At 41.2% G+C, this 14,716-nt stretch overlaps 1 protein-coding gene across 3 annotated transcripts in view; it reads left to right on the top strand.

Annotated features, from left to right (window-relative positions):
• The window catches only part of SHROOM2 (shroom family member 2), a 123,994-nt gene extending 109,658 nt beyond the window's left edge, over window positions 1-14,336 (top strand). For all 3 annotated transcript variants that reach the window (XM_064437138.1, XM_064437145.1, XM_064437129.1), the window contains 4 exons: window positions 2,056-2,607; window positions 3,500-3,680; window positions 8,471-8,743; window positions 13,141-14,336. In XM_064437138.1, the coding sequence (XP_064293208.1) occupies window positions 2,056-2,607; window positions 3,500-3,680; window positions 8,471-8,743; window positions 13,141-13,407 (1,273 nt within the window). In that variant the 3' untranslated portion in view covers window positions 13,408-14,336. The remainder of the gene's footprint in view (window positions 1-2,055; window positions 2,608-3,499; window positions 3,681-8,470; window positions 8,744-13,140) is intronic.
• The last annotated feature ends 380 nt before the right edge of the window (window positions 14,337-14,716 follow it).

The raw sequence follows: 14,716 nt of genomic DNA, 5'->3' as shown, positions 1-14,716 counted from the left end.
AATGTGGGGTAATACTGATGGCGTGCAGAACCCAGCTATTTCCAAAGACAACTTTTTAGCAATAATAAAGATTAAAAGAATGCATAGGAGTACGTTCATCAATAGATTTCTAGTAAACACAAGCTCAGGTCAAGGAGTCACTGTGTTTGTGGTTGGAGTAAAGCTTTGTAATGGCCCCAGAGTTGCTGCAAGTCAAAATTTCTTGCCACAGTTCCACAAATGGAAAACCTTCAGAAATCAGGAGGATAGTGATTGCAGAAACAGAATTTCTGAAGCACCTGGTGTTGAACTGTCTTTGCTCTGACTAAAATCAGTTGACTTGATGATGCCTTAAGTATCTGGAAAGTCTCTTACTAGGCTGAGAGGAACGTACTCAGAATATCAAAGCAGAAGACAGGCATTTTAGGTAAAGAATTGCAGTCAGTGCACTTCTCCAGTTGCCCTACACACGCTGATGCACGCATCTTGTGTTTCGCCCAAAGTCAAAAATGTGTTCCTCTTCAGTCTAGTGGAGTCCAAAAGGTGTGGGCTTTATTTAAAAACAAACAAAAGAAAGGGTCGGGGGCAGTGGCAGGCCTCTGCCCAGCCCCACTGCAGCCAGGAGGAGAGCCCACGTCTGCAGGCAGGGAGCTGGGGCTGGGTGGTGGGCATGGGAGCGAGCTCTTTAAAACAACAGTTGCCTTGAATGAAAACACCCTGACTGAATGGGAGCGGGGACAGGGTTCAGCATGGGCTGGAAAACCTGCCCCAAAAATTGGATCAGTATGCCAAAGCATGTCTGCAAAGCACTTGAGGAAAGTAAATACCTATTGGGAGGCTGCACATTCATTCAGAAGCAAATATACTTTTCAAATATAAGATACAACTTCTGAAAAATGTGAAGTCAAACAGATTTTGCTATTCCCTACAAAAGAAAAGTGCAGCACAATAAAGTGTAAGTTTATTTTTGAGGGAAGTGACACACCCACACTTAGAGGAAAAGAGCTGTAGCATGTCTTGCTCACTTATCTGAAAGGCAGCAAGCAACCCGGCCAGATGAAACCAGATATTTTAGCTAGTAGGCAATGTTCCTTCACTTGCTGTCGAGCTTCCAAACCCACATTATGACAATAATTTTAAACTTTCTGCAATCTCAAAACCACCAAACTAGTCTTCAGTTTCTTAGATGGTTTACATACAGTACAGATGTTTCAGTAATGCTATTTAACATGTTATTGTCCAATTTAAAAATCTAAGTTAGCCTCCTCTTTAAATAGCTTGCCTTACTGAATGTCCAAGGTGACCCTTTGTGCTACGCAGTACAGAATTTTTGCTGTAAGCTTCCCTTAAAAGGAGTATGCAGAACTGTGTGTTATCCTCTTCAGTGGCTGGTTTTTCTCCTTTAAGTAGAAAAATAGGACACTGTGGTGAGACCTATCTATTAAATTTCTGTATCTTGTGTGAAATTTTCACAAATACAGATTATTTTTTTTTATATCATGTAATTAAGTTTTGAATTATTTCCAGATTTTCCATGTGTGATTATTTGTTATTCTTGTAGCTCAGCAAAGACCTAGCCTGCAGGATGCTTCCATCTGGTCTGTTGTCTCTTCCCTTGGAAGAGCTGGGAACTGATGTGAGGGCATCACAAACTCCCCAGGCAGCTAAGCTGCCTGTCAGGACAAAATCTGCGTGAGGCAATGAAGTTGAGCTCGAAGCGTGTTTTTCTCCATATGTGTGGCAGCAAAGGGGTAAAAGGTGGTTCAGCAGCACTCTCTCAAATCTGGGGCCTGGCTGCTGTGACTGGATCCTCATGTTTTGGAAACAGAAGTCCTGTACTGTGAGTTTTGCACAAGGTGGATGTTAGGGTTACTTACAAATGAACTAATACTACTTAATATGTGTAGACAGCAAAGAAAACGTGTAGATTTAAGGTTTGACATACAGTGCCAGGAATATTCCATTACCTGGATCTCTTACCTACCTTTTTTCATATTTGGGCTTCTCTGATATGCAGATAAGAATTGAGTTGTAAGGTTCTTCCATTTCTAAAGATGAATCTTCCTTATTTTCCAGAATTGAAAGGGTTATAGACAACAATACTACGGTGAAAATGGTTCCCATCAAGATAGTTCATTCTGAGAGCAGCGCAGAGAAGGAGAGTCGGCAAAGTCTTGTCAGTACTATGGAGCCTCCTGCTTTACCCAGTGGTTTGGAAAAGGACCAAATTAAAACACTCAGCACTTCTGAGCAATCCTACTCACGATTCTGCGCTTACACCAGGCAAGGTGTAGAGCCAGAGCCAGAAGCCAGAACCAAACCAGGTGACCCTCAACCAGCCGAAGAACCTGGGAGCAACTTGAAGGACGGCAGTGCTGCCACACCAGCAGTCAGTTATGTAAAGGCCAAAGAGAAGACCTTTGAAGACCGGAAGTCAGAGGAACTAGCCAGAGAGATTGTCGGAAGAGATAAATCTCTAGCAGACATACTAGATCCTAATGTGAAAATAAAAACCACAATGGATCTGATGGTTGGAATATTCCCTAAAGATGAACACCTCCTAGAAGAAGCTCAGCAACGCAGGAAGCTCCTGCCAAAAGTCCCTTCTCCAAAAATTTCAGAGGAGAAGTGAGTATTACTTTCTGTAGGCCAGTGGTTCCTTGGAAGCTGCTGTCCAAAATGTGGCAGTTTTTGTAGGGGACTGAAGGTGACAATCTTCCTGCTGTGAGGTTTGAGGCTTTACTGGCACTTTTCTGTTAGGAGTCAAGCATAATACCACAAACGATACTGTTAATGACAGAAAAAGAGCAGTTTTGTACAATGTGAAAGGTTTCCCAAGACCTGGTTGAGAACTCTTCGTCTGAGAACTTAAGGAATAATTAACTTCTCCTATTTCATAGTGATTAGATATTTTGCCAAGATCATCCAGTCTGGTAACTGGATAGAGAAGGAACAATATTTTAGCCTTCTTCACGTGATGAAAATTTACAAAGGCAACTTGAAGTGGGCACAAGGCGTTTCCTGGAAGTGAATGAGAACAGTCAGAAAAGATTTAAATTTTATCCATGTTGATGTTCTGTGGGTCTTTTGTTACCAAATTAAGTTGTAGCCTTCTCAAGAAGTTCACATGTAATTCCATAATAAAAAAGATAAAGACTTATCTTTCCCACATTTGGCAGTCTGAAACGATATTCTCTCTGACACCGAGATCTTTGTGCTGCTTAGTAAAATGTAACTTTACATTTTGTTTCTAGCTGAGATATCTTAGGTCCATTTCACTCATTGTAATGGTGAAAGGTTGTCTGCACTACTTCAGTTTTAGCTTTTGTGGTGGGCATGTGCTGAGTTCAGGCAAATTTCCTTCACAACTAATATTTATCTATCTATCCTATTTCTACAGGTAATGGCTTTCTGTTGAACCCGCTGCTTGCTTGGTGAAATGATGTCTTTAAAAGATTGTCTTTTCTTTTCAGTGAGTAGGGTGTCAAGGCAGTTAATGAAAGTTTTGACTTTTTACCAGGAAAGAGGAGCAGAGCGCGCCATCTGCCATCTCCCTGACAACGAATTCTACTTACTACAGCACATCTGCACCAAAGGCAGAGCTGCTGATTAAAATGAAGGACATGCAGGAGCAGCAGCAACAGCAGCAGAGCGAGGATGATTCTGAAGATGAGCTGGATCATGACTTGTCAGAAAAGAAGGTAAAAGGCATTTCTGAAAGTGTAATGGGAGGCTCTTGGTTATGTGCATTTTATTAACTCTGAATTTGCTAGGTAAACAGCCCAAAATAAAAAGCCTTCTACGTGTACAGGGTCACTTGGAAAATCAGCCTTTTTCTTTTTTTAAGGGCAGGGGGATTAAGTGTCCAACTGTGAATTTAGGAACTTCATATTAGGTGCTTTTTGCAGCTTGGTACACGTTTTGGAAGAACCCAAGGGGAGAAATTTTGGGGAGGTTATTTTCAAATATTGTTTTCAATTTGAGATTTCAGTGTATTTCTCTCACTCGCTATATACAAAGAAACAGTAGTGCTTATGTATCCCATCGTGTTTTTGAAATTTGGGTCCACTGTTTGGGTTTGTCATGGCAGGGGGGAAACACCCCCACCACTCCCCACATCCCCACCCACACCCCCTTTTTTTCCCCCATTTGTTTTCATGAGCAACAAACCACTTTGCCCTCTATTTATCCTACCTCCCAAATTAATAACAGTAGTGGTGGGAGATAGCTAATCAGCTTGGTGGATTCAGTAGAAGTTACTCATCACAAGGGAGGCAGTCTACTCTTGTTCATCCCCATCCTTTGGTGTTTTATTTCTGGTCTAAGGTCAACACAATCCTCTAGGTATTAAAATGATGATATAATGGCATTTCTGTTGTTTGCAAAAGTGTCGTCCTATGTTCAAATCATTGCACTCGTCTCACTAGTGATTTGGCAACAAAATATTTTAATCATAGTTTCCAGTACAGGTAAGCTGGAGGAAATGGTCTGTTTGATAAGTTAAAGTGATGTAGTTTAACTCTGTTTACCTAAGCCAGTAATGCAATGGTGTGCAAATCTTTTTTGTTAAAGTCAGCTCTCTGTTGAATAATCAACTGCCAGGGTGCATTTGGTAACCCAGTCCCAAAGAAATGTCTTCTAATTAAATATTAGGAATATATTGAGTCGCTAACAATGAGAGATTCCATATGAGATTCCCACCTCTGGTTCTGTGCAGGAGTGGATGCCACTGCATTTGAGTGGGCTGTAGTGTTTTCTGTTACCACTCTGGTTTGGTTTTTTTTTTCCTCCCTCATCCTTCCCTCCCTCCCTCTGCCCCCACTGCATCGCACAGTTCAGTACAGTGTGCACTGCTGGGGTCGTGGCATGGCTACAGTGGGAGAGAGCTGCCCTTTACCCTCTCACCAGAGAGCCGCTGAATCCAACAGCTGTACTACTTAGACAAATTAAGGATTTCATGGCATTTGGAATAATTTGGGTTTATCTGGTGCCACACATGATGGTCATGTTCATCGTTTTTGCCGGAATTAGTTTCCTTCTCATTAATTATGGAGTGGAGGGTGTTAAAATTAAACCTTTCTTGTTTGCCCAGCAAACTAAACACTAAAGCTTTTATAAGCAAAGTGTCATTTATATATGCTAGTGTCTGTTACCAGCAAAATCGTATTCACCCTTTACATACTCCTCCCTCCATCCCCCCAGCTCCAGCATGCACCACTAATCATATGAGATGGGAAGTACTTCATGAAGAGCTTTTAGCAGAGCTCCCCCATCTTCTTCCCTGAATGCCCATATTGTAGCGTCACACACATTGCTGCTTACTTCTCTCCCTGCTGCTCCACACGCGTTAGGATGCAAGCACTCAGTTCAGTGGGCTTTCATCTTGGATCTTGTCAGAAAATATATCAAACTCATGCTAAGTGGGTCAAGGCATCTTTATAAAACAGCTGGAATATATAACTTGGCCCAGCTTCACATATTTGGCAACAGTTTAACAAGGGATCATTAAGGACCTGAACACTTTAATAGCACACTTTACGACTTAAATTATTTTAGAGGAGGCATACGCCCAGAACCTGTTCCTTGATTCCTAGAAATTGGGCAGTTCTGTTATGAGATATCTTAATTGCAGTCCCCTGTGGAATTATTGTAATATTTGTCATTCTCTGCTCTGCAAACCAGAAATGTGTGGTGCTTTTTTTTCCTTTTGAAATAAGTATAGGAATTCCATAGAGTCGTTGGTGGTTTTGTTTGTTTGGTTTGGTATTTTTTTGTTGTTGTTTGTTTTTTTTTTTTATTTGGGATGATCCCTGTATTCCCAGCTAGCAGGAATGGAATGTGTGTGTCTCATGTACTGAATTGAATGTAGGTTGACCACAGTTATAAAATACTGAACAGATGTTGAAGACACTACAGGAGTGGGTTTTGTAGTAAGGAAAATCCGTATGTGGATGAGTAGGAAGTGTCTCCTTTGCCTTCAGGAAAGTTTCAGCATCTTCTGAAGAGTGTAAAAGTAACTGAAGAATGCCAAGTTTCTTCCGCTTTCAGGCCTGAACCAAGTGAAATGGGGTGATGAGCTGAGAGCAGATTAATTTACATGAAGTATGCCAAGCAGTGAACCACCTGAGCAGCACTCTGCTGAGCTACTTTCTGTGTTGCTAGTCACATCAGCAAGAATTACTGGAAAAAGATTAGGTTTTATCGTTTTCTTGTTTACTGGTGCAGAATTCACAGCTATAAATTATTCATCTGCCAGTTTCAAGATGTAGAGTGGAGCTCTTCTGGCTCAGTAGATATTGAATGTAATACAGGTTTTCTGCTGGTTAGCAAAAGCATGTAGTGAGCTCACAGTTGCTGCGTCCAAAGGCTGCTTCATCTGGGTACGAAGCAATCAGTGATCATAATCCAATTCTTAATAGTTATGACAGTCTTAAAGAGAGGTGAATACTTACGGCCTTCTTGCCTGCAGAAGCAGTCCTTTAGAGGCTAGCCTCAGCTGCTCGGGGACATCTAAATAGGGTGCTAGTAGGAAAATGGCGCGCTTTTTTGTGGTGGGTTTTTTGGGGGGGGGTTGGGGGGAATTTTTTTGTTTTGGTTTGGTTTTTTTGGGTTAGAGTGGGGTTCTTTTGTGGTTTTTGTTTTGTTTTGTTTTTTTAAAGAAACTTTGAGAGCTGATCTGGATTGTCAGACCAGATTGGTAAACATTGAGCACTCATATGGTGCTTTTTGATTCGAGAAAGCCACAGCACAGCTGCAGAAGTGAAAAACTCAAGATAGTAACAGAGAGCACAACAGTATCCTGTTGTGTTTTGCATGGTAAAACAGCAACGTTGTGCATGTGCCTGTCATCTGAGGGAAATGAGAGCGTAGCACTGTGACCTACATAATCCAAATCAAACTGCATTTGCATTGAGAGGAGGTGGGGGAGAATCAAATCCTGCAGATTAATCAGTCAGTAAAGCAGGCATCTGTAGAACTGCTCACTACCTTAATCTTTTGGGCACCCAGACTAACAGATAGCCCAAATCCAGATTAACCTGGCCTGAGTATATTAAATCGAAAAGGAGAAAACCAGCCCAGATAATCCATGTGTTGAATTTCTACCTTCAAAAAGGCTGTTAAATTTTCAGGGTGTAGTTGCTTTCTCTTAAGATGGCAGACTTTGTTGCTTTGTTGGGGTTTTTGTTCCCAAAATATATTGGCAATGGCTGTTCAGCGGCGTCTGAGAGCGGTAGCTGCTATCAGTATGTTTCTCAGTAATCGCAAAGGCTTGTAATCAGACTTGCATTTAGAAAGCAGGGTTCCTAAAGAATGTCGTGAGTAATTTTTTTCAAAAAAAATTGAAGGGCTTCTGTGAAATAATAACTGTTTTAAAGGATGTAATTTTCATTTAGGAATTGCACTAAGAGGTGTATGTTTAGAGAATGCTTTGGAAATTTTTCTTACCTGAAATTACCTGAATACTAAATAAGCATCTACATTTAAATTAACGAGGCATTTTTAGGGTGTGATTCATCTCATGTTAGGGAAGACAACTAGCTGAACAACACCCCTTGTGCACAAGTGAAAGCTAATGGACGTGTAAGAAATGAGCCCTCTTGCCCAAACACAGGGCGGTAGCCAGGCAGCAAGGGTGGGACACAGGTCACTGAGGGAGGAGATCTGGGTTCTCAGTCTGACTCTGCTGGTGATGCACCTGACATGCTTTTTCTAAGCCAGGGCATGTGTATCCCAGGCAATGGGGGATTATACTAGAGAAAGCCCAACAACCTGCAGATGAGGTGGTATATTTGCCTGGCATAGGACAGTGACAGCCAATGATGCTTGTTTGGTCCTTTGGCAGAGCCACTTCATACAGCTTCGCACAGGGCTGCTTCGTATGATACAGAAGTAGATATTGTTCCCTGTTCTCTGCCACAGGGATTATGATTTCCCTACAGAAATGTTGTAAGGCAGTGTTAACACTAAGATTTTCTAAGTGTGGAAAGACTGCTATTGGAGGGATGCTAATATTATGCAGAAAGGAAGAAAAAGCTAGGCAGTGCCCTAGTTTTAACTGCGTCATGTGGAAAATACAGGATTGTTTTCCTGGTACTGTTTATCTTCCTAAGTGTAGCTCTTCAGAAAGGTATTATGGACCTAGTATTTAGAGAGAAAAGGATGCACTGTGCTTTGTGCTGCTCCATAGCAGGCTTTGAAGCTGTTCAAAGAATAAGCAGGAATGCTTGCTGGGGCCGGGGGAGTCCTTCATCTTTTGCCACAAGGGTAAATTGCTTTAACACAGGTCTCAAGCTGAGCATCGTCGACCTACATCCTGAACCTTTGAATCCAGAGGTATAGACCTTAGACATATATTTATTTGTAATGCACTCATTGTCAAAGCCACATGGGAATTTCAATGTATTAAAATGCTAGATTTCTGACAGCACTTTCAGAAGTGAGGAAAAATGCAATAGTGCTAATAAATCCTCATCCCCTTTATTTTCCACAGCAAGAACTTATTGACAGCATTAGCAGGAAGCTGCAGGTGTTGAGGGAAGCACGTGAGACACTTCTGGAAGACATCCAAGCAAACAATATACTGGGAGAGGAGGTAGAGGCCATTGTGAAAGAAGTGTGCAAACCAAATGAGTTCGACAAATTCAAGATGTTTATCGGCGACCTTGACAAAGTGGTCAACCTCCTGCTGTCGCTATCAGGTCGTCTGGCCCGGGTGGAAAATGCCCTTAATAATCTGGATGAAAATACCTCTCCGGAAGAACGGGTGAGAAAAGCCAATAATAATATCACTGCATTTAGTGAACCTGGTTGGGAGAGTTTGCTTGGTTTTGTTTATCTAAATTGCAGAGCTCAAGACAAGGGATAGCGAATGGATAAATGTCATAAGGCCATTTTCTTGAGATTTCTCTTTGCTTTGCTTTTGCTTGGGATGCTAAAACTGCAAGTGGCGTGGTGAGAAAAGGTGATGTTTTGGGGTGCAACACACTGGAAAACAGACTTAGCAAAAGTTTAAAGAAAGAGGGGAACTCCTGATAAGAGTGTGAAAATGAGACAAAAATATTCTGATGGTTCAGGATTGGAAACTGACTGTTACTTTATGCTGTAATACAGAAAGCTTACAGACCACTTTACACTCAACAAGGATCTTGATAAAAATCTATAAGATTGTTACAAAGAAAATGTTTCTCATCTACTACAGCTTTCTCCACCATGCTTAGCAAGGAACAAGAGCAAGAAATGACAGAAGGAAAAGTCTTTACAAAAAGACAAGAATTTTCAATAGAAAACATGTTTTACCCAACCAGAATAGCCCAGTAGTGATATGGAGGAATCCCAGCAGATATGAAAATTTCAGGAGCATTCAAGGTGCTCTTACCTGTTGGACCTCATCTCTGCTGGCAGTACTTGTTTAGCTCCAAATCTGAACAGACCTTAGCTGGGAAGCAGATACCTAGATATATAAATATGCACCAAAGAAGACACGTAGACATGTGTGAAACTTAAAGGCAAAAATAAACAGAGAGGGAGGGTGGGGGGCAGGTACATGTCAAAAGCGTTACATTTAGATGAATGTGAAGTGGGATTTTTGGCTTGTAGCTGTAGACTGAAATGCCAGCAGTCCACCCAAGTGATGTAACAGAATTTTTTCCACAGGCTGTGGATTCATGTTATTTCTTCAGTGTGCTCCATTGTTTCACCAATAAGAACCAGTAAGTGCTGGGACTAGTCTGAAGCTGTGTTTTTGCTGTTTGGCTGTAGCTGCTGCCAAACATACTTGTTTCATGGCTGTCCAGACCCCTCTCTGACTGAAGCAAAGGGAAGGTATTTGACAGCTTATTAGAAGGCAGATCAAAGGTTCTGAAGCTTAAAGAAATTTAATCCTTCTTTAGACTTCTTTTTTCTAAATGTAGTTGCAGTTGGGCTCAGAGATGGAAGTGTGAGCTGGGGAAAGAGCTACCAGATGATATAAGTATATAGGAAACAGTTTGAGAGCTGTGATAAAAACAGCTTATTGGCTAGGTGTAGAAAAGGAAGAAGGTGAGTAGGTGGTATAGTAAGGACAGTCAGGAATTGTCTGTGTGCCCTGCTGTCAAATTTAGACTGATAGAAATCCAAATCCCTAACATTTTAATCCCCATTCATCTTCTCATGCATTGACACCAAAGTCTTGCCATAGTAACATTATAAATATATCTGAAGGTGTTGGTCAGAGATGCTTCTCAGATGGATCAAGTCCCCAGGTACTTTGAGTATAAATACAATGCTTGTAGGGTTACACGTGCATTTCTTTGAATTTAGACTGGCATGTGTGGCTTTCTTGGTTGTCCTTTGGTATTTTGTAGGTCACATGATGATATTTGGTGTACTAAAACAAAATGGGGGAGGCTTACTTTTATCCCTGGGGATCATATCCTTAGTGATGACTGTTTTTTTAATTTTTTTTTGAAGCTTGTTGTCTAATAAACATTACTCTGATAGTTTTACACTTTCTAGGAACCACTGACAGCTCAGCAGGTTTTCTAAATAAACAGTCAGCAGGCAAGTAATCACTGCTGAATTAATACTCTATTAGATGCTCTGTAATAGGTCTCTTGCCACAAGGAACAGTATCAGTTATTTCAACTTCAGCTTCTGAAAGGGGCTTCGTCTGAAATAGCTACCTTCCTTCCATACAGTGAGGCCCATGTCCTCTCATTAATTTCCTTACCAATCAAAGCCAGAGTGTGTTGAGAACCCTAAAGTGCGGAACCAGCAGTTTACAGATGCCATCGAGTGCCTAGACCCCCAAGGCCTGTTATTGCAAGACCAGGGACAAGTACCAGGAATAGTAGTTTAGGAATTGGATGCTGGGAAGTCAAATACATGGAGGAAGTCCCTCTTCATATGGCTGTGGTTTAAGACACCAAGCAATTCTTGTGAAAGACTCTCAGTAGAAAGAGCCAGAGATTGTTCCATCAGAGGAGCTTCAGATCACTGCTAACTGCAAAAAACCCTTCTGCACTCTGCTTGGCTTTGGTTGAAGTCAGTCAGATGAATCCGTCTGCCATCATCTACTCCTTTAGGCCTGGTGAACCATTTACCCGTTGCTCAAAGAACCTCTTCAGCAATGGTTTCTTGAACCTGCTACAGTGCGTTTCACTTTACATTTCAAAACAGGCTTTCTGGTGTCAGTCAACTTTGACAGAGGTAAAAGCAAATTCAAGGGTTTCTCATTTGCCTTCTCCCTCTCTGCATCTTAATTCTCTTAGGTATTCCCTAAACCTCCCACAAGGTACCACAAGGTACTAAGGTGTCACACAATAACAAAAGCAGTGTTTACTTCCCTTAAACCATCAGGTTACTCATGTTCATCTTAAAGTCATGCCATAGGTAAGAAAAAAACCTGAATATTAAATCTCGGTCATTGTTATGAAGGGCTAAACATTTGATGGTTCTTGTCTGTTCACAGCGATAGCAAATGGCTCGAAAAACAGAGCTATTTCACCCCAAGGTTAGGCACGTAACTCTACAACTGAGCTACCAGCTGGTTGATATATGCCCTCTTGTGTTCACCAAATTCTAATTCTGCTGCTGCTGCTCAGTGTACACGCAAGCTGCAAGGCTGCCCTGGGGAGCGGTCTAGCCACGCTCCTGAGTTTGGGCTTGGCTGCTAGTTCCCCTGGTGAATTTAGAACACTGCTTCCGTCTCTTTGCAGCAGATAGTTCAGCTTGCAACTTGCAGTGGGATTTATTTTTTCCCCTGGCATAAGCTTAAAGGAAGCTTAAACTGTGTTTTTTCTAATAATGTGTGATTTCTGTGACTTGTCTTGAATCCTGAGTTAATCTAGGCTATGTATTTTAAGTACATTGTGAGCGCAAGTCTGAAAGCGTTTCACCCTCTGAGCTTTCTGACATCTAAAGAAAAAGAGGCAGCACAGGATACGCGTGCAACTCTGACAGATATGTCTGTTAAAGTTTGCTGGTCTGTATCCCCCTTTGTCTCATACTTCCGTCTTGAAAAGACTCTATTTTGTAATCTACAAAAACACTTTTCTGTAAATGTTTTAGGTTTATTATAGCATGTGTGATTTAGCATAAAGTCCAAACGAAAAAAATTGACACACATGAACAGACTGGCTTATTTGAAGACATAGGTTCTCAAAGAAAATTCATCCCTGGAGCAAAGCTAAAAGTTATGCAGTGGTGCCTCTTAGGGGTATTTTAAATTAAGTCCAGAATTCTGTACAGGAATTCTTGATGCCAGAGTAGGCCAGCCATACTCTGTTGCTGAAAAAAGGCAGTCACTTCTAGGCAGATCTGAAATAGGTCAGATTAATAATGCTTCTGTTTCTTTCCAAATACCACTGAAGGAGTGTAGCTGAGAGATTCAGGTGTGGCTCTCTACTGCGTAGACAGGTGACGTTGGGTGAGATGAACCTCACCTTTCTTGCTCATACATCTGCGTGAATGGGATATAGCTCCTGTCCCCTTTCTTTGCGTGTTTCTCCACTCAGCCTTCCTTTTTCCTATTTTGTCTCTGTTGAGGGCACAAAGCAGAAAGCTGACAGCCGTTTTGAGAAGATAGTGCTTTTCTTTTAACTTCCCTCCTGTTGTCTTGCCCCAGCTCTCGCTCTTGCTCATGTCTTAAGACCACATGACTTCACATCTCATGGGGAAAGACATATGGGTTGCAGCAGAACTGTGAAATAGCGCAGTGTCAGGAGCTGTGTAAAACCAAATTGCTCCGTTAATTAGTCTGTTTCTGGATTCTCTAACCACAGCTGTTTCAGTGTGGAAGTTCGGTGCTGTGTATTGAAGATGTAAGACGTTGCTGAGTGAAGTCTTAATCTGGAGAACTTGGAGGCTTCTCAAAGGCAATTGTATTTTATGTGTAACTATTTTGAACTATTAAACAGTAAAGTAGTCTTTGAAGTTCTTGCTGTTGAGGCCAGTAGAAATTAATGGTGCGTCTTTAATTGATTTGCTACTTTTTTTTTTTTCCTGTTTGCTAATGCACTTTAGTAGAATAAACTTCAAGGAGCAATCTTATTCCACCTCTCCTAAGTATTCAGAAAAATCTTTGCCTTTGCAGATGAGACAGACTTGAGACTCAAACACTGAAGCTGTTGTCCCAACCTGGTGAACCCAGTGGATTTTTAACTGTTTTTCTTTTCTCCTAAGCGGACATTGGTGGAGAAGCAGAAGCTGCTGACCCAGCAGCACGAAGATGCAAAAGAACTGAAGGAAAACCTGGATCGTCGAGAGCGTATTGTCTTTGACATTTTGGCGAACTACTTGAGCGAGGAGAACTTAGCAGACTATGAGCACTTTGTAAAAATGAAGTCGGCCCTCATCATTGAGCAGCGAGAGCTTGAGGACAAGATCAAGCTGGGGGAAGAGCAGCTGAAGTGTCTGACCGATAGCCTCCAACCTGAACGGCTCAAATAAGAGGACTGAGTTTGACCAAGGATGTCATAAATGGGAAAGAAGGAAGGGATGGGGGAGTTTCCAAGTGTACAAATGAGTATCTTGGCTTGTCTGAGTGTCCAGTAGAGAAACAAGTGCACAAGAGAAAAATAGCTCTCACAACAGCAATAATGCTTTCGTTCATTTCTTTGGGATGATGCATTTAATTTTTTTTTTAGAACACATTTTTATTGCTGGACTCTACAGCTGTTTCTCATTGCTTAACTTACAGAAAGCTCCACAGAAAAGGATAGACTCAACCTTTCTGCTCAGTAAGTTGAAAGTCGGTAGCAGTTGCGCATGCAAACCACCTTTTTTAGAATATGTTATATTCTTTCTTTATGTTCAGATGCTGTACAGACTGCTGGGAAACACAACAGCAATTTATGAATGCACACAAATTTAGAAGCTCTAAATTTGGTGGCTTTTTATTTGTTTTTTTAAAGACACATTAAGTAGGGGAAGCGTGCATCTTATAGCTAATATATTCAGATTGCTGAAATGTAGTGTCACTCTGATCCTGTGGCATCAGAAACCTTTTTTGTAATATTGTATATAGGATGGCACTTTCCCCTTGCAGAAAATAACTTTAAAAGAGTCTCAGTTAAAACTTCTTAAACCAGCTTGCAAATCACCTAATGGCTACGTTGCTGAAGATTATTTTTTTTTTAATTATTTTGCAAGACATATTTGTACACCCTCTTACTGCGATGCAAGTGATTTTCTTTACCAAGTTGTACCTGATTTAAGAAACAAGCTGGAAGTACTGCGCTGATTTTGTTCGGAACATTTCTCATCTAAATTATTTAGAAGGCTCATTTGCTCTTTCTTGTGCTTTTTATGCATGTTTTTATTCTTCCGCCCCAAAAACTGCTACACTTTCTGAAAATAAATGTCGGCTAAGGACACTGCTTCTGTTTTTCTTCTGACTGCTCAATGTTGTGATGGTTTTATATAGACAGTTAAGTTATACTGAAGCTGACCTACATAATGGTGTTCGTTCTGTCTCAGACTACCAAATGCAATATAAACACTTCTGCCATGTTAATACTGTGCATTACTCAGAGCAACTCTGCTTTGTAACTGTGAACATAAGTGGGTTTTGTTTGTTTGTTCCATTGCACGATGCTAAACGAGAGGATGCTCGTTCACAGTAGCAGGTTACTGGTTGTGTTCTAGCAATACTGCCATTGACTTGTAGCAGACAGTTTCCAGTAGCTCTAATAAGAGGTGCTAACTCATGTTTTAGCACAGTAAAAGGTTACACTGACTTGCTCAGATACCTACAGAG

Source organism: Phalacrocorax carbo, chromosome 1 (genome assembly GCF_963921805.1).
Source record: "Phalacrocorax carbo chromosome 1, bPhaCar2.1, whole genome shotgun sequence".
Taxonomy (NCBI): domain Eukaryota; kingdom Metazoa; phylum Chordata; class Aves; order Suliformes; family Phalacrocoracidae; genus Phalacrocorax; species Phalacrocorax carbo.
The sequence above is the reverse complement of the archived record's forward strand: the minus strand, read 5'-3'. Positions and strand labels throughout refer to the sequence as shown.